General features: G+C 53.0%; 5 protein-coding genes across 5 annotated transcripts; 4 read left to right on the top strand and 1 right to left on the bottom strand.

Annotated features, from left to right (window-relative positions):
* Window positions 1-3,174: 3,174 nt before the first annotated feature.
* Window positions 3,175-3,673, bottom strand: LOC141091640 (histone H2A type 1-like). The gene has a single exon (XM_073577322.1). It carries the CDS (start codon window positions 3,616-3,618, stop codon window positions 3,226-3,228), a length of 393 nt encoding a protein of 130 aa, XP_073433423.1. The 5' UTR covers window positions 3,619-3,673; the 3' UTR covers window positions 3,175-3,225.
* Window positions 3,674-3,919: 246 nt separating this feature from the next.
* On the top strand, window positions 3,920-4,378 carry LOC141091643 (histone H2B 1.1-like). Its single transcript, XM_073577324.1, has one exon. The coding sequence runs from the start codon at window positions 3,955-3,957 to the stop codon at window positions 4,333-4,335; it is 381 nt and encodes a 126-aa protein (XP_073433425.1). The 5' UTR covers window positions 3,920-3,954; the 3' UTR covers window positions 4,336-4,378.
* A 130-nt stretch (window positions 4,379-4,508) lies between these two features.
* On the top strand, window positions 4,509-6,069 carry LOC141091644 (histone H4). Its single transcript, XM_073577325.1, has one exon. It carries the CDS (start codon window positions 5,709-5,711, stop codon window positions 6,018-6,020), a length of 312 nt encoding a protein of 103 aa, XP_073433426.1. The 5' UTR covers window positions 4,509-5,708; the 3' UTR covers window positions 6,021-6,069.
* Window positions 6,070-8,622: 2,553 nt separating this feature from the next.
* Window positions 8,623-9,460, top strand: LOC141091639 (histone H1.01-like). Its single transcript, XM_073577321.1, has one exon. The coding sequence runs from the start codon at window positions 8,773-8,775 to the stop codon at window positions 9,409-9,411; it is 639 nt and encodes a 212-aa protein (XP_073433422.1). The 5' UTR covers window positions 8,623-8,772; the 3' UTR covers window positions 9,412-9,460.
* Window positions 9,461-10,503: 1,043 nt separating this feature from the next.
* Window positions 10,504-11,004, top strand: LOC141091641 (histone H3). Its single transcript, XM_073577323.1, has one exon. The coding sequence runs from the start codon at window positions 10,543-10,545 to the stop codon at window positions 10,951-10,953; it is 411 nt and encodes a 136-aa protein (XP_073433424.1). The 5' UTR covers window positions 10,504-10,542; the 3' UTR covers window positions 10,954-11,004.
* Window positions 11,005-18,072: the final 7,068 nt, after the last annotated feature.

Raw genomic sequence — 18,072 nt, 5'->3', positions numbered from 1 at the left:
TGGCTAATGTGTCAATCACCGTCATGGTAGCAGGCATCGCCCGACGGGACTTGTAGTCCCATCGGATGATCCTGCACAGACCCCCGCAACCTGCACAGACCCCCAGACAGTCTGTACAGACTCCCGGTATATGTGTAGTATGCATGTGGTATATATGCAGTATGTATGTATTTTTTTTTTTTACATTCAACACATAGGTCGTATGATGGGACTACTACTGTCCCATCATTGGCTAATGTGTCAATCACCGTCATGGTAGCAGGCATCGCCCCATGTCCCATCGGGCGATCCTGCACAGACCCCCGCAGCCTGCACAGACCCCTGCAGCCTGCACAGACCCCCGGACGGTTGACACAGCCCCCCGGTAGGCCGGTACAGACCACCGGCAGGCCAGCACAGACCCCCGGGCAGTCGGCACAGACCCCCGGTGTTAGGCGTCGGATTCCTGGCACTGCACAGCAGGAATCCAGAGCCAGACATCCTGCGGTCTCCCATTCTCCTCCGACCGCTCGGACTCCTGCTCAGCAATCTCGGCGAACCAGGCATTCCCCGCAGACTCGTTCTGTGAGCCTGGATGTTGCTGCCACCTCTGGTGCAGCAATGATAACGCAACCTGCTTTGCAGGGAACTGCTCTAGAGGCTAAGTCCTCGCGCCGTGCGACTGGGCATGCCCGCAACTTGTCCTCTCAGTGGAGAGCAGGGGTCACATGTGAAGGTCCTATGTCGGATCTGATTGGTCCTTCCTATAGTACTGGAAGGTCCCGGAAGCGCATGGCTATAAAAAGCCTGCATGGCGGCTCGGCCATGCGCTAGTGTAGCATATTATTCTGTGTGTGTATGGTGATGGATGCATGGACTGGTGTCTGACTTATTATGAAACCCCTTCCCTCGGATATTACGAATGGTGACAGTATGTTGGGTTAGTCAGCTCCAGATTGTGGCAGGCTACACGCCACTGAGCCTTCCTCACCTACACTAGCGTCCGTCGGTGCCCGGCTCCTCCGGCATCGTCGCTTAGCGGCTTCAGTTACGGCCGCGCTGCAGTAGTAGCAGCTTTTGGTGTTCGCAGCTGCGACGCCACACGCCGGCTGACCTGTGCAGCTAACAGGTTCAGCCTTTACGTCTAGTTCATACTTTGGCGTCTCTGTGACTAAACAGAGTCCGCTCTCGGGTGACGTTAACCCGAGCGCTGTTTCGCACTTCTAGCGTATCTGCCATTGTCCAGCAGCGGTCTTGTCATCTACCGCACGGTGGACCCCGGGCGGCGAACGCGCCTTCCATTATTTATATCTGGTGCGTTCCGCCGACCCTAACACCCGGTATATGTGGTATATATGTAGTATGCATGTTGCATGTATGTAGTATGTTTTTTTTTTTTTTACATTCAACACATAGGCCGGATGATGGGACTACTACTGTCCCATCATTGGTTAATGTGTCAATCACCGTCATGGTAGCAGGCATCGCCCGATGAGACTTGTAGTCCCATCGGACGATCCTGCACAGACCCCCGCAGCCTGCACAGACCCCCGGACAGTCGGCACAGCCCCCCGGCAGCCCGGTACAGACCCACGGCAGTCCGCACAGACCCCCGGGCAGTCGGCCAGACCACCGGCAGGCCGGCACAGCCCCCAGGGCAGTCGGCACAGGCCACCGGGAGGCCGGTACGGACCCCGGCAGTCCGCACAGAACCCCGGGCAGTCTGCAAAGACCCCCCCTCCCCCGGAAGGCTCGAACTGACGGCGCATCATGATGACATCATTTCGGCAGCCAATCAGAGCCACAGCAGTGGCTCTTTGCATTATGGGAACTTCCGATTCCGATATTGAAAAAATATCGGTACTCGGTATCGGAATTCCGATATAGCGAATATCGGCCGATACCAGATATTTGCAGTATCGGAATGCTCAACACTAGTAGGGATATATTTGAAACATCGATCTTTACACTTGTCTTTCAGAGTCCCTCCTCATAAATGAAACAAGATGTGTCTGCTTATGTGTCACACACCACATGGCCACCTAGGGTTGGTAAATGCTACAATGATAAAGCCGTGACCTAGGAGTCAGGAATGCTTCCAGGGGTGATCCCCATGATGTCCCCTGTCATTGCAGCAGTGTTTCCATCATTTTCAGATGTTTTTAGACCTGAAAAGGACCCTCGGGGGGGATCCATGTAGAAATGCTGAGGTCTCCCATGCACTTACATTGGGCTCGTTGTTCTGTCCAAGTACCTGAGTATTCAAATTTGCTCAACCCGAACGAGCACCCGAGCTCTTTACTGCTCGCTCCTCACTAGGTATGATGCTTTGATCTGTGATATTTTAGCAATGAAAGAAAAGCAGGAGGATTCGTGGTTTATTGGCTTTATTAATTCTTATTTTTCTGCGTTACTTAGTATTTGTTCAGTGAAGCCTGCGGCTGATTACACTACACTATTGTGGGGTTAACCCTTTTAGTAAGTATTATCAGGACTCCCAGTTGTGTCTGCAGTGATTACAGGGGGCTGCAAGCAGCAGATGCTCTGGAGGAGCCCGATGTGAGCGCTGGAGGGGGCTGGGGAGAAGGTGCCGCATCTGTGGACACTGCTAAATAAGGGGAGAACAGCAACACGGCAAGTAAGGAGTTAAACGGAGGAGGAAAGACGTCTATGTACGTCAGTGAGGACGGCGCTTTACCGAGGATTCCCGCTCATTGTCTGATCACAGGATCCGTTGGGGGATTTGAAGTTCCCGCTCTTGTTCCGCGGAGGATTATTACCGGTCACGGCTGACAGTGGAGATCACAATCCGGTCACCCGAGAACCGCGCTGAGTCCAGCCCTCCAGAGCCGCCATCACGGGTTCGTCCTCCGGGAGGAGCCGCAGTCACTGATGTGTAGAATCGCCGGCAGCGGCCGCCAACTCCCCCCCCGATACGTGATCACTGCGTGTTATCTCCACAGCGATGTCAGGGGCCGGAGGATCAGACACTAATGAGGGACTCCTCTCCCCCCACAGGTCTGAGGCTTCATATGATATTATCCCATTCATCTCCCGACACTCCAGTGTTTTGGGTAGAAACCGCACAACGGATTCCAGTGTGCGCAGCAACCTACAGACTGGTGGCGGCAGCCCGTGGTGTCTGGAATGTGAGGACCCGAGATCAGCGGCGTCAGCTCTGGTGGTGACGGGGTGGGTGGCTCTTAGAAGAGCCTTTGGTTGTGTAGGTGGGATCGGCGGCAGCGCTCACTTGCTCTTGCCGGACTTGCTGCTCTCGGTCTTCTTGGGCAGCAGCACGGCCTGGATGTTGGGCAGGACGCCCCCCTGGGCGATGGTCACCCCACCCAGCAGCCTGTTCAGCTCCTCGTCATTGCGCACCGCCAGCTGCAGGTGTCGGGGGATGATGCGGGTCTTCTTGTTGTCCCGGGCGGCATTACCGGCCAATTCCAGGATCTCAGCGGTCAGATACTCCAGCACAGCGGCCAGATAGACCGGAGCGCCGGCGCCCACCCTCTCGGCGTAGTTGCCCTTGCGGAGAAGCCTGTGCACACGGCCAACCGGGAACTGCAGTCCTGCCCGGGATGAGCGGGTCTTGGCTTTAGCGCGGACCTTCCCTCCTTGTTTGCCGCGTCCAGACATGGTGGTGATCGCTGATAAGAACAAGAAACAGAAAAAAAAAAAATCTGCGTGATATAAGGCAATAGCTGCGCGGCTGTCGCTTTTATAATCATCTGCCCCGCCCTCCTCTCCTGTCATTGGATGGATCACAAGCTACCAATGTAAATCAGACTTGTGGAGCCACCAATGAGCTGCAGTGGGCGGAGCGACTCACGGTTCCGTTGGTCACATGACTTTGTCTCCCAATAGACCGCAGTCTGACAGCAGAGCTCATTTGCATGGCCGGGCTATAAATGCCTCTGGGAGGAGCAGATCGTTATTCTTCTCTCTTGTGCTGAGACTTTTCTCTGTCCCATCATGCCTGATCCCGCCAAGTCTGCTCCAGCTCCCAAGAAGGGCTCCAAGAAAGCCGTGACCAAGCCTCAGAAGAAGGACGGCAAGAAGCGGAGGAAGAGCAGGAAGGAGAGCTACGCCATCTACGTGTACAAGGTGCTGAAGCAGGTCCACCCCGACACCGGCATCTCCTCCAAGGCCATGGGCATCATGAACTCCTTCGTCAATGACATCTTCGAGCGCATCGCAGGGGAAGCCTCCCGCCTGGCTCACTACAACAAGCGCTCCACCATCACCTCCCGGGAGATCCAGACCGCCGTGCGCCTGCTGCTGCCCGGAGAGCTGGCCAAGCACGCCGTGTCCGAGGGCACCAAGGCCGTCACCAAGTACACCAGCGCCAAGTGAGATCTGCTCCGCCATCACCCCAAAGGCTCTTCTAAGAGCCGCCCACCCCCTCACCATTAGAGCTGCTCCTCCGCTGCTTTTTTTTAGGTCCTTGTCTTGATCTCACGTCTGTAGCGGTTTCTCCTGACCGGCAGCTCCTGCGCACTGGGGCGGGAGACAGACACCACTTACATCTGCAGTTATGAAGCGCAGGGCTGGAGGTGAGGATGATGAGGGTGGTAGTGAGAGGAATGTACTGACAGCCCCGCATGCTCCACACTTCCTCCCATCCACAGCCATAGTATCCGCAGCTCCAGAGACTTGTCGCCACATGGAGACTTTACCCTGGAGTTACAGCTGGATGAAGTGTTACAGTTTATGTCCTCAGAGGTTGAGACCTTAATGGCGGAGTGAAGAGCTGGTGGATTGCAGCTGTGGAGACTCCTCAGGTCTGTTCATCAGGCTGCGGGTAACGATCTGAGGAGTCTCCTATTTATCCACAACACAGAAATCATCCAGCCGAGAAGACGAGTGATGAGAAGCAGAACTGTGAGGAGAGGAGCAGCTGTGGCCATAAACCCTGCAGCAGCTCGTCCAGGAGGAGGGCGGGGGCTTCACTGCCCTGTGACTGAGGTCTGCTCCGGGGTCCTGATGCCTCCATTGTCAGAGGAAGACCAATCCATGAGGTCTCTTCGTTCCTGTACGGTCAGAGGTCTGTAGTCCGACATTGTTCTGTCTCTTCTGAGATTTAGTCCCCTTTATACAGGAGTCTGTGATCAGCTGGATGTGGTGATCGCATGTGAGCGTTAAATAGAGGTGGAAGTCGTTTTTGCGGTTTGGTTGGTTCCTGACGGCGGAGTTTTGCTCCGTTTCTCTGCGGTCATTAGAGGTTGTCCGCATGATTTCTCTATAGGAAAGGTCATCACAGATCCGTGTGTGGAGACAACCAGGTAACTTACCGGGCAGCAGCTGATTTTCCTCTGACGTCACCCACCCTTTCCTCTCCAGACCGGTGGAGGCGTCTGATCGATGATGATCTCCCAGAGATTGATTAATTTCCAGCCTGAATCTCACATTGACATTAATGGAGAAACAAATAATTTTGTGTCTCCGAGCAGCAGCGGCGCCGAGATGAGGAGTTTTATTGACTCTTATGTTACACAAATACAGAAGCGGGAAAAACTACAAAATAAGAGCGGGGAATTCAAAATCGCCAACTGTCCTGTGCGCAGCCAATCAGAGGAGAAGGGGAGGAGCTAACTGCGAATTCCATACTTGAAATCCCGCCCCGGAACACGTCATCTCGCCAGTCCTCGCTCCGGTCTGCATTCTTCTATATAAAGGAAGGACTCTGCGCTCATCAGTCATAGTGTTCTGCTGCTGACTACGAGACGATGTCTGGTCGCGGTAAAGGAGGGAAAGGTCTCGGGAAGGGCGGTGCCAAGCGGCACAGGAAGGTGCTCCGTGATAACATCCAGGGCATCACCAAGCCTGCCATCCGCCGTCTGGCTCGCAGGGGAGGCGTCAAGCGCATCTCCGGCCTCATCTATGAAGAGACTCGCGGCGTCCTGAAAGTCTTCCTGGAGAACGTGATCCGTGACGCCGTCACCTACACCGAGCACGCCAAGAGGAAGACCGTCACCGCCATGGACGTGGTGTACGCGCTCAAGCGCCAGGGCCGCACTCTCTACGGCTTCGGAGGTTAATGCGTCTCCGCTCCATCCTCACCCCCCAAAGGCTCTTATCAGAGCCGCCCACATCTACTAAGAAAAAGCTATGATCTCCGCTGTGTGATGTGGCCAGGGAGGGAGATTGCGTGTATTTTGCGGTGTTATGTGACATCAGCGGTTAAAACAGATGGTTACCTGGATATACAGCGCTATATGGGTCATGAATTACTGTATGGATGAAATATCTAGAGCGCTTTATAGAGGCTACATCACAGTATAGACATTTACTGCACTCTGAGGGTACACTGCAGTGTATTAATGGGAGTCGTAGCTATATAGCGGGTATTGAGCATTAAATGGCCGCAAACAGCCTTTTTTTTAATCTAGTTCTATATGGAAGGTTTACAGCTGTGTGTGGGGGTTCTGCATTACAGGAGGTTTGCAGCCCTGTACACAGCAGTATATCGAGCTTCACAGCGCTATTTAGATGAATACTGCACTATATGGGGGTGTTAATGCTTCTCCGCTCCATCCTCACCCCCTAGGCTCTTCTCAGAGCCGCCCACATGTGTCCTGGAGAAGCGACAATTCCTGGTATCGGATGATTGAGGTGAGGGAGTTGGGTCAGATCCTATTTCTCAGGATCGGTGTAAATCCAGTGCGGAGCGGTCACATCCTGTACCGGTGACTCTGCGCCCCCTTATTAGTGGCGGCTTCCCGGTGTCCAGCGCCTGCATCTCATCACTGTCTCCCTCCTCATTTACCATCTACATGTGGACACTGACCGTGACTTCCTGACTGCTCCTAATACCGAGGACTGTGCGGCTCCAGCCGGCAGCGCTCTCCTGTGCCGGGGCTGATGGATTCAGCCGGACATTAGCGGCTCGTTCCCCTCATGACGGGGGAGGCTGCTTGTGTCTTTTCTTATTTATCATTAACCGGAGCCTGAAGAGAGAACAGAGGGGAAATCCGCCCCCGGAGTGTACAGCGCCGTCATCCGAGCCCGGCGGACCGGAGAGAGGACTGGAGATGACGCGGGTCCGGAGCCGGTGTATTGCGGAGTGTGGGAGCTCCATCCTCCAGAGGAGGAGACGTCTCGCATACAAGATGCCTACATAAAATATCCATAACTGTGATTGGTGAGATAATGAGCAGCCGGCACCGGTCTGGGGAGTGAGAGGGTTAATACAGTCTCACTTTACCGCAAGGTCCACAGGAATAATGGCCGCTCACTCCTGACAGTGATCGGGAAATGGTGTCTCTTCCACAAGCAGAGCACAGTCACTGAAGGGTTAATGATCGAGCGCCGAGAACACGACTGAGCGGGAGATTCAAATTATCAAACGGATCTAAAGCCCCGCCCACAGGAATCGACCAATCACCGATAGACGTGCTTCCTCCTCCGTTTAACCCCTTATTGCTCCTGTATCTGCTGCTCGTCATTTCCCCGGGTTCAGCACATCGGGCTCCTCCTGGTAGAACATGTGCGGATTGTATCATCCGATCTGTGCTGGATACGGAGCCGCCCTTGTATAAGGTTACCGGGTCTCCGTGTGGCGTCCGCTCCGATCACTGCTGGAAGCGGAGTTGACACTGATCAGCCCTGGAACTGCGGGCACTAGGATTGCAAAAATATACACCCCCAGTACGGTGCTGTACATCCACCATCCTCCCTACTAGGTGGTATACAGCACTACAAAGGCTACATGTGCTGTATACTCCCCATCTAGTGCTGCATTTCTCCTCTATAAACCTGTGTCATCTACAGAACACCCGCATATAGTGCTGGATACCCTCCATATAGTAACTGAGGATAAGGTAGTGCTGATACCTACATATATCGCTGTATGCCCCCATATATAGCTAAATACTCTCCAGAAAGTGCTGTGGGCCCTCCATATTGTTCTTTATCCCATCATATATCGCTGTATACCCCCATGTAGTGCTGTAAGCTGCCAAATACTGTTATGTACCGACATATTGTGCTGTATAACCTTCAAGTAGTATTGTATACCGCCATATAGTGCTGACAACCCTCCATATAGTATCGTAGTCTAGAATATAGTGCTGTATACTCCCCTTATATTAGGGTACACCCTCATTGACGGCTGTACTCCCCCATAGAGGGACGTGTACCCTCCATATAGCGCTGTATATTCCACACATCAGATATTCTGGACTTCGCGCTCCTGATCCACAAGCCCACACACTGGATATATATATATATACAGGCCAGAAGCTGCAGGGAGCGGAGCCGCCGTCTGTGTCTCCTTCCGACCTCTCAGCAGCTCCAGGTCGTTCTCCCATCGTCCAATCAGCTTCCTGCACGGTACAGATTGTGGTACAGATCCCTGTGATAGTGACAGGTGCCGGGAACAGAAGGAGCGAGCTCCCGCAGCAGATTCATCTTCCCCGATACAGAATGATGTGCGGCCAGGAGGACTATGGGGAGATTCCGGGGCTCTTCCCGGCTCCTTACTGCCTCCTCCGCCAGTGACGGCTATAGACATGTGGGGGAGATGTCAGTGAGGAGGAGGACACTGACACAGCGGCTCTGCTGCCCGGTCCTGACCGGTAATGGTCGCTTATCCCGGGCAAGGAAGCACAAGGGGAGAGCGGAGCTTCACCCGTCTCAGACAGGAGGGGCGGGGCCTGTGACCAGTGTCAGCCAATAGAAGCTCAGGAGGGGCAGCCAATCAGTGCGCAGTGTGACTGTACATATTTGAGGCGGCTCCCGCTCCGTCCTTAGTAATTTTTCTTTCAGCACTTTGTGTTTGTTGTTGATTATATGATGGCAGAGACCGCGCCAGCCGCCGCTCCTCCTCCTCCTGCCGAACCGGCCACCAAATCCAAGAAGCAGCCGAAAAAATCCTCCGCAGGGGTCGCCAAGAAGAGTAAAAAGCCCTCTGGCCCCAGCGTGTCCGAGCTGATCGTCAAAGCCGTGTCTGCTTCCAAGGAGCGCAGCGGGGTGTCTCTGGCTGCCCTGAAGAAGGCTCTGGCTGCTGGAGGGTACGATGTGGAGAGGAATAACAGCCGCCTGAAGCTGGCCGTCAGGGGTCTGGTCACCAAGGGCGCCCTGCTCCAGGTGAAGGGCAGCGGCGCCTCCGGGTCATTCAAGCTGAACAAGAAGCAGGAGACCAAGGACAAGAAGAAGCAGGCGCCTGCGGCCAAAGCCAATAAACCAGCAGCCAAGAAAGCTGCAAAATCCCCGAAGAAGCCCAAGAAGGCTCCGACCGCGGCCAAGAAGAGCCCGAAAAAGGCCAAGAAGCCCGCAGCGGCCAAAAAAGCAGTTAAGAGCCCCAAAAAGCCGAAGGCTAAGCCCAAGAAGGTGACAAAGAGCCCCGCTAAGAAGGCGGCCAAACCCAAAGCTGCCAGGAGTCCGGCTAAGAAGGCGGCTAAAGCCAAGAAGCCCGCGGCCAAAAAATAAGCGGAGCCGCCCTGTCCTCATCCCACAAAGGCTCTTATCAGAGCCACCACCTCCTCCCTGCAGAGCTGTGTGATCAGTGCCACCACCTCCTCCCTGCCGAGCTGTATGATCAGTGCCACCGCCTCCTCCCCGCAGAGCTGTATGATCAGTGCCACCACCTCCCTGCAGAGCTGTGTGATCAGTGCCACCACCTCCCTGCAGAGCTGTGTGATCAGTGCCACCACCTCCCTGCAGAGCTGTATCATCAGTGCCACCATCTCCCTGCAGAGCTGTATGATCAGTGCCACCACCTCCTCCCTGCCGAGCTGTATGATCAGTGCCACCGCCTCCTCCCCGCAGAGCTGTATGATCAGTGCCACCACCTCCCTGCAGAGCTGTGTGATCAGTGCCACCACCTCCCTGCAGAGCTGTGTGATCAGTGCCACCACCTCCCTGCAGAGCTGTATCATCAGTGCCATCACCTCCTCCCTGCAGAGCTGTATCATCAGTGCCACCACCTCCCTGCAGAGCTGTGTGATCAGTGCCACCACCTCCCTGCAGAGCTGTATGATCAGTGCCACCTCCTCCCTACAGAGCTGTGTTATCAGTGCCACCACCTCCCTGCAGAGCTGTATGATCAGTGCCACCACCTTGTCCTCAGCAGAGCTGTATGATCAGTGCCACCACCTCCTCCCTGCAGAGCTGTACGATGAGATCCACCACCTCCTCCCTGCAGAGCTGTACGATCAGTGCCAGTACATTATATAATTGATGCTGGGCGCAGTGTCAGGATGGATAGTTGTGATCTGTTGCTAATACGAGCTCTGCACTGTACAGCGCTGTGTACACGGATACGGCCGTGCATTTACGTCAGTGGCGTCTGCTCCATATTCCGTGTGTAAGGGATGATGTGAACCGCCTCGTGGAGGAGGCGGGGACAACAGGGGGCGGGGTTACTGATCGAGAGGCGGAGTTACTCTTCACAATGATTGGTTACACACATCAAGTCCTTATTGGCTTCTTTTATTTATGCCACAACCAGTGGCGTGCAGGGGGCGTGTTTCCTATAGACCAATGAGGACGCGCCCTGGAGCATAAATACCCTTCTCCCGCCGCTCAGCTCATCACATCTGTTCACCTCTAAATTGAGCTATGGCCAGGACCAAGCAGACCGCCCGCAAATCCACCGGAGGGAAGGCTCCTCGCAAGCAGCTGGCAACGAAGGCTGCCAGGAAGAGTGCGCCTGCCACTGGCGGAGTGAAGAAGCCGCATCGTTATCGCCCAGGAACCGTTGCTCTCCGTGAGATCCGCCGCTACCAGAAATCCACGGAGCTGCTGATCCGTAAGCTTCCCTTCCAGCGCTTGGTGAGGGAGATCGCCCAGGACTTCAAGACCGATCTGCGCTTCCAGAGCTCAGCGGTGATGGCCCTGCAGGAGGCCAGCGAGGCTTATCTGGTGGGACTGTTCGAGGACACTAACCTGTGCGCCATCCACGCCAAGAGAGTAACAATCATGCCCAAAGACATCCAGTTGGCCCGCAGGATCCGTGGGGAGAGAGCTTAGATCTTCCCGGGCTCCAACCACAACACAAAGGCTCTTTTCAGAGCCACCAAATCTTCCCAAAAACGAGCCGAGTCCTGAACTGTCCGGTTTATGTGCGTGTTCTCCATATACGGATCGCACTCTCTCAGAATAGATGGTGGCTGCGGTTTCTGATATCACGATTGCTGAGCGATAACTGAAATCTCACGTTTCTCTATTCTCATCCATTGTAAAACATGCGGCGTCTATAATATAACCAACGTTAATATAGGGAGAGGGGTAAGGTGTGTGTGTACCCTCAGAGTGTGGTGAATATATACTGTGATGTAACCTCTATAAAGCTCGATATTTCATCCATACAGTAATTCCTGACCCATATAGCGCTGTATATCCAGGTAACCCAACTGTTTTAACCGCTGAAAACACAGCAAAATACCCGCAATCTCCCTCCCTGGCCACATCACACAGCGGAGATCATAGCTTTTTCTAAGTAGATGTGGGCGGCTCTGATAAGAGCCTTTGGGGGGTGAGGATGGAGCGGAGACGCATTAACCTCCGAAGCCGTAGAGAGTGCGGCCCTGGCGCTTGAGCGCGTACACCACGTCCATGGCGGTGACGGTCTTCCTCTTGGCGTGCTCGGTGTAGGTGACGGCGTCACGGATCACGTTCTCCAGGAAGACTTTTAGGACGCCGCGAGTCTCCTCATAGATGAGCCGTACGGGCCGGGGGAAGCTTGGCAGAGGTGTTCGTGGTGCACACAGCAGAAGTGGCGTTGGAGACAGGGGTTTCATGACAATGTTGTGGACTGATTTTTCAAGTACCGCTCACACAACTGGTAATACTGCATCGATGGAAAGTGACAGGCGACAGCATTTGTCAACTATGGTTACAAACTACTTTTCCTCCCATATCGATGTTCTCCCGCACAGGTCATTCCCCTTTGACTATTGGGCCGCTAAACTGGACACCTGGCCTGAATTGGCCCAATATGCCTTACAGGAGCTCGCTTGCCCAGCTGCATGTGTGCTATCGGAAAGAGTCTTCAGTGCAGCTGGATCAATCCTGACAGAAAAAAGGACCCGTCTGTCAACCCAAAATGTGGATGATCTAACCTTCATTAAAATGAACCATGCATGGGTTTCCAAGGATTTTGTCCCACCTTCCCATGATGACACATAGGTTGCCAGAAAAATGGCTCGCTTTGGTCCTCCTCTTCCTGGGACTTGAACAATTTCGCCTTTTGCATCAGCTGAATGTCCAACATCAACATATGCCACTTTCTAAAACTCCCTAACTGTGCTGCCTCCCCCCCCCCATGGCCGGGGTCACCACATAGCGCACGAAACCGTGCGAGTGCCGTTGCCCTGGACAGGTGGGTAGGCCGACTCTTGGGCGCGGGCACTGGCACAGGGTCCCTCATAGTGCAATCAAGTGTCTCTGACGGTGGTGGTGCACACCCGCCGTCAGACACCGCCGTACTATGAGGGGCCCAGTGCCAGTACCGATGCCCACAAGTGGGCCCTCCTTGCTTGGGCAGGGCCCCAGCATTTGCAATCTTTACCTCTCCCTGCTCCTCCGCTGTGTAGTCTGGGCCGTCAAATCCATACTGTGCCTGACACCGTCTGAGCCTGCCTCCTGATGTATAGACATATATTTTGAATGTGTACACTATGCTATCCATACGTGTTAACCGGGGATACGGTACCCTTTCTCACCTCTGTGCAATCACATGTAATCCATACTGGGCCTGACACCATCTGAGCCTGCCTCCTGATCTATAGACATATATTTTGAATGTGTACACTATGCTTTCCATACATGTTATCCGGGGATACAGTACCCTTTCTCACCTTTGTGCAATCACGTGTAATCCATACTGGGCCTGACACCGTCTGAGCTTGCCTCCTGATGTATTGACATATATTTTGAATGTGTACGCTATCCATACATGTTATCCTGGGATACGGTACCCTTTCTCACCTTTGTGCAATCACGTGTAATCCATACTGGGCGTGAGAACGGCTGGCGAGCTGTTAAGCAAGCTACAGCACCTGTGGTTTGCACACGTAAGTTTTTCATTTTTTCAGGAATGACGGTTAGGCCTAATTCCGGAACTGCGGTTGACCTGCACTTACTGGGAAATCATCGTTCGCGGGTAATAATAGTAATCATAGATCCCCATTACTAACGTTGTTCAGCGGGTTATCTGCACCTGTAAGCGACAAACGCTGGCCTTTTCAGTGTAGCGCACATGCAGCCACGGACATGTAAGGGCATGACACACCAGTTATTGGCCAATCTCATGTGCCAGAGCCTCGCGTGTCCCTCTAGTAAGCCGGACTCGGACCGCGGGGCATGACGGAGTCTTGTTCGTTAACGGAATTAAGCTTGCAATGTGTGCATCTTTCTGTAGCTGGCATGGTTGAGGTTTCCCAGGTGGAGTCGAATTTAACCGTAGGCTCCACTCCTGGTGGTGCCCTTCTGGACATTCCTTTAAAGTTCAGCTTTGCAACCATACTGCCCACGTAAAACAAACACTTTGCCTTCATGAACGCTGTTTGGAGGGTCGTGACTCGTGGGAATAACGCCGCCCAATCAGTTAACCTGCTAGAGAGATCCTTCGTTGCTCCCAAGCATGACATCACACTCCCTAGGAGGAAGGTAATGCCACTGTGGCGACCGTACTCCTGGGGGCGACACAAGTGCACTGATGCCCAGCCACTGCTCGATGAATCTGCTGGTACATTGACCCAGACCACTACATTCCCCTCGCACACTACACGGCCTGAATCTGACCCTGATGAAACTCGGGTTACCCTTCCCATATACAGTTCCATCTTACACGGTGACAAAGAGGAAGCTGCAGATGAAAGTGCAGGTTCGGCCCACCCGCCGTCAGACACACCACCGTACTATCAGGGGCCCTGTGCCAGTGCCGTCGCCAATGAGTGGGCCCCCCCTGCTTGCCCAGGATCACAGCACTTGCAAGGTTGAAATACTGTGCAGTGAGATGGAAGATGGGGACGACGAGGAGTCCAGACTAGTACAGGGATTCCCTAGCGAGGAGACTTATTTGATTGTTTTCTATGTTGGGACAGCAATTTTTGGGGAGCACTATACTCTGGAGAATGATAGATGGGGCCCACCATACACTGGAACATTCCAAAGGTGGACATCAGACACTGGAGCAGCATTTACAGGGCCCATTATACACTAGAGCATTAGAAATGGGGCCCATTATATATGAAGCGTTATTTGGGCCCATAAGACAGTGGAGCTTCATCCATGGGGACCAACATATACTGTAGCATTATGTGGAGCTCATCATATACTGTTTCAAACATTATATGGGACCAATGATTCTGTATGGAGAAATAGATGGGCCTCGTCATGAGATGTAAAAAGTGAAGTATTTTTCATTGTACTATACTATTTCTCTGCCGTATCGGAGCATGATGAGTTGTGGTATGTTTTAAAGGGGGGCTCTTTCACCCAGGGCACATGAAAACCTGGAGCCAGCCCTACCCCCCCACAACTTTAGCCAAATAACCCCCATTTTTCAGTGCATAACTTGTATTATGAAGTAAATTAAGGTTGACAAGCTTAAGTAAGAAGAATTGATGCATTTGGCATTCAAATGGGCACTGTAGGTGTGTTTCCTGTCCTCCTCTCACTGCCGACTTTAATTCCCCATTGACTTACATTGGGTTTCGTGTTTCGGTCGGACACTGACTTTTCCCTATAGTCAGCCGATTTTGCTCGACCCGACTTTTGGAAAAGTCGGGTTTCATGAAAAGAAACTCGACCCTAAAAAAGCAAAAGTCGCTCAACTCTACTCAACACTACTCAGCAGTCAGTATCACACAGGATAGGATTAGATGCACGGCTCAGCACACAGTAGGATTAGATACACTGCTCAGCAGTCAGTATCACACAGGATAGGATTAGATGCACGGCTCAGCACACAGTAGGATTAGATACACAGCTCAGCAGTCAGTATCACACAGGATAGGATTAGATGCACGGCTCAGCACACAGTAGGATTAGATACACAGCTCAGCAATCAGTATCACACAGGATAGGATTAGATACACGGCTCAGCAGACAGTATCACACAGGAGAGGATTAGATACACAGCTCAGCAGACAGTATCACACAAGAGAGGATTAGATACACTGCTCAGCAGTCAGTATCACACAGGAGAGGATTAGATACACAGCTCAGCAGACAGTATCACACAAGAGAGGATTAGATACACTGCTCAGCAGTCAGTATCACACTGGATAGGATTAGATACACTGCTCAGCAGTCAGTATCACAAAGGATAGGATTAGATACACAGCTCAGCAGACAGTATCACACAAGAGAGGATTAGATACACAGCTCAGCAGTCAGTATCACACAGGATAGGATTAGGTACACCCAGAGAGGGGAGCGAACATCATAAGCCCCTTGTATAACCTGCACTCTCCCATTGGAGCTGTAGGCAGAGTTGTCCTGTGCTCCGTGGAGCCTGTGGATCACTGTTACTGTCTCTGCCCTCCATGCTAGATTTGCAGAGGTATAGATGTCTATAGGTGAGCCCACGTAGATGCCGGGAGCAGCTGCTAGGGAGGCCGCTCCTCTGTGCCTACACTGGGAGGTGATGTACGTCCGCTGTAATGTTTCCCCTTCTGCCCGCAGCTTACTCTCTGAAATGCTACGTCTGCACAGCAGCAAGTTCCAGCTCCAATTGTCAGACTGCGGCAAACTGCACGAATGGAGAAACATATTGTCGGACGGTGGAGGCATCAGCCGGAGTCGGTGAGCTCAGCATTTTGGTTTTCTGGTCGTAGTCCCGTACATTCAGCTCCAGCCAGCACCGGTCTACACTGACTGTACATGTGTAACCATTTTATATCACCTGGTTATAACATGTTACAGCAGAAACGTCTACAGTCACCCTGCTCTTACAGTAAAGAATCCAGAGGCTCACTGCTTGTACAGTAAATAATCAGCAGAGTTCCTGTTCATACAGTGAAGAATCCATCGTGTCTTTGCTTGTACAGTAAGGAATCCATAGTCACATTGCTGGTGCCATAAAGAATCTCATCTGTGATGAAGATGAAAGCTTCTTTCTCCTAGAGGTAGAGGTTGCCCCCTAGTCCTCTGTGTACACCGGTGCCAGGTACCGCACGCAGCCTTCTGCCGGTGACTTGTACTGAGGATAAACCACATTCTTGTTGCGAGCAGCTTTTAACCCTTCCCATCCCGGTCAGCTCATCAGATTTGCTTTTCTCCGCTGTAGGTGCGATCTCGGTTACTTCCATCACTAAGTCGTGTGCATTGTCTTGCACACCGAGCAGCAGCGGTATTTCCGGGGCTTCTACTTCCACCTCCTGCTGCACCACCGACCTGTGTAACGGCGGCGCCAGCGTCAAGGCCAGCTCTGCCGCCACCATCCTGGCGCTGGGATCCCTCCTGACTAGAGTTGAGCGAAACGGGTCAAAAAATTTCAAAAGTCGCCGACTTTTGGCAAAGTCGGGTTTCATGAAACGAAACCCGACCCTAGGATGAGGTCGGCAACGAGCTCGGCGACTTAAGCGCCAAAGTCGCGTTTCAAAAGTTTGTTTTGCTCTCTTTTTCAGCCAATCAGGATCCACGGACACTGTGGGCAACATGATGACATAGGCAGGGGTCACCACCATCTTTGAGAAGGGCATGCAAGTGATTGGCTTGCTTTGTGGGGCGTCACAGGGGGTATAAAAGGGCGTGCACGCCAACCGCCATATTACTCATGCTGATCTCAGAATAGGGAGAGCTGCTGCTGATGATGATTTTATAGGGAGAGCGTTAGGCAGGGAAGAAGAAAAAAAAACTGCTTCTGCTGCTAGCGATTTTGCCTGTACAACACACCAGTCACTGTGTGTGCAGTGCAAGTGGAGGCTATATTTTGCTGGATCAGTGGTGTTGGTTGTTAGGCTGCCTTCTAAGGCTTCCTCACGGCTGCATTGCTGTTTACCCACTGCTCTGCAAACTGCTTTTTTAAAAGCAATCCCAATTTTTTTTTTTGTCCTGGTGAGGTACTGAGCGTGCATTTTTTCACACCTTACAGCGGTGCACAACCAGTTGACGGTGCTGGAACCCGGATGGGTAGCAGAAGGTACCCATGATCAACAAAGTTGCAATGCCGCGAGCAGGACGCAGTTTCCGAAACCCACAGTCCTACAGGGGGTGCTTGTCCTATTGTCACTATGGAACCAACTTTATTACCAGAACCCGCAGCCCACATAGGAAGCACCAAAACTGCAGGCACCATAGACTCGGCTAACCCGACCGCAACACGACAGGACAACGTGTTGGTGGCAAAGTGACGTTGACACTACCCGGAAACAGCAGGCATGCTGGAACCAGGCTGGGCAGGAAGGAGTACCCGTGCCAAAGACACTGTCGAGAACCAGCTGATGGTGCTGGAACCTGAATGGGTAGCAGAAGCTACAATACTCTATGGCACTACCGAGAACCAGCTGACGGTGCTGGAACCCAGAGTGGCAGCAGAAGGAACAAAAGCCAATGGCACAACCGTGGACCAGCTGATGGTGCTGGAACACGGTTTCTAAGCAGAAGGTACCTGTGCTAAAAAGCACTACCAAGGAACAGCAGACGTTGCTGGAACTCGGATACCGATAAGGAGGCACCTAGGCCAAAGGCACTGCCGAGAACCAGCTGACGTTGCTGGAACTCAGATACCGAGAAGGAGGCACCTAGGCCAAAGGCTCTGCCGAGAACAAGCTGACGGTGCTGGAACCCGGATGGGTAGCAGAAGCTGCAAGAGCAAATGACACTAGCGAGGACCAGCTGACGGTGCTGGAACCCGGAGGGGCAGCAGAAGGAACAAGAGCCAATGGGACAACCGTGGACCAGCTGACGGTGCTGGAACACTGTTTCTAAGCAGGAGGTACATGTGCTAAAAAGCACTACCAAGGAACAGCAGACGTTGCTGGAACTCGGATACCGAGAAGGAGGCACCTAGGCCAAAGGCTCTGCCGAGAACCAGCTGACGGTGCTGGAACCTGGATGGGTAGCAGAAGGTACCCAGGAAAAAAACTAAGTTGCAAGGCCGTGAGCCGGCCGCAGTTACCAAAACCCACAGTCCTACAG

Source organism: Dendrobates tinctorius, unplaced genomic scaffold (assembly GCF_039654945.1).
Source record: "Dendrobates tinctorius isolate UK_male_01 unplaced genomic scaffold, ASM3965494v1 ptg000055l, whole genome shotgun sequence".
In the NCBI taxonomy this organism is placed as follows: Eukaryota; Metazoa; Chordata; class Amphibia; order Anura; family Dendrobatidae; genus Dendrobates; species Dendrobates tinctorius.
This window is presented reverse-complemented; position numbering and strand designations above follow the sequence as displayed.

Excerpts from the sequence above, each read along its gene's own strand:
- LOC141091644 (XM_073577325.1), top strand. The coding sequence starts at position 5,709 with ATGTCTGGTCGCGGTAAAGGAGGGAAAGGTCTCGGGAAGGGCGGTGCC.
- LOC141091639 (XM_073577321.1), top strand. The coding sequence starts at position 8,773 with ATGATGGCAGAGACCGCGCCAGCCGCCGCTCCTCCTCCTCCTGCCGAA.
- LOC141091641 (XM_073577323.1), top strand. The coding sequence starts at position 10,543 with ATGGCCAGGACCAAGCAGACCGCCCGCAAATCCACCGGAGGGAAGGCT.
- LOC141091640 (XM_073577322.1), bottom strand. The coding sequence starts at position 3,618 with ATGTCTGGACGCGGCAAACAAGGAGGGAAGGTCCGCGCTAAAGCCAAG.
- LOC141091643 (XM_073577324.1), top strand. The coding sequence starts at position 3,955 with ATGCCTGATCCCGCCAAGTCTGCTCCAGCTCCCAAGAAGGGCTCCAAG.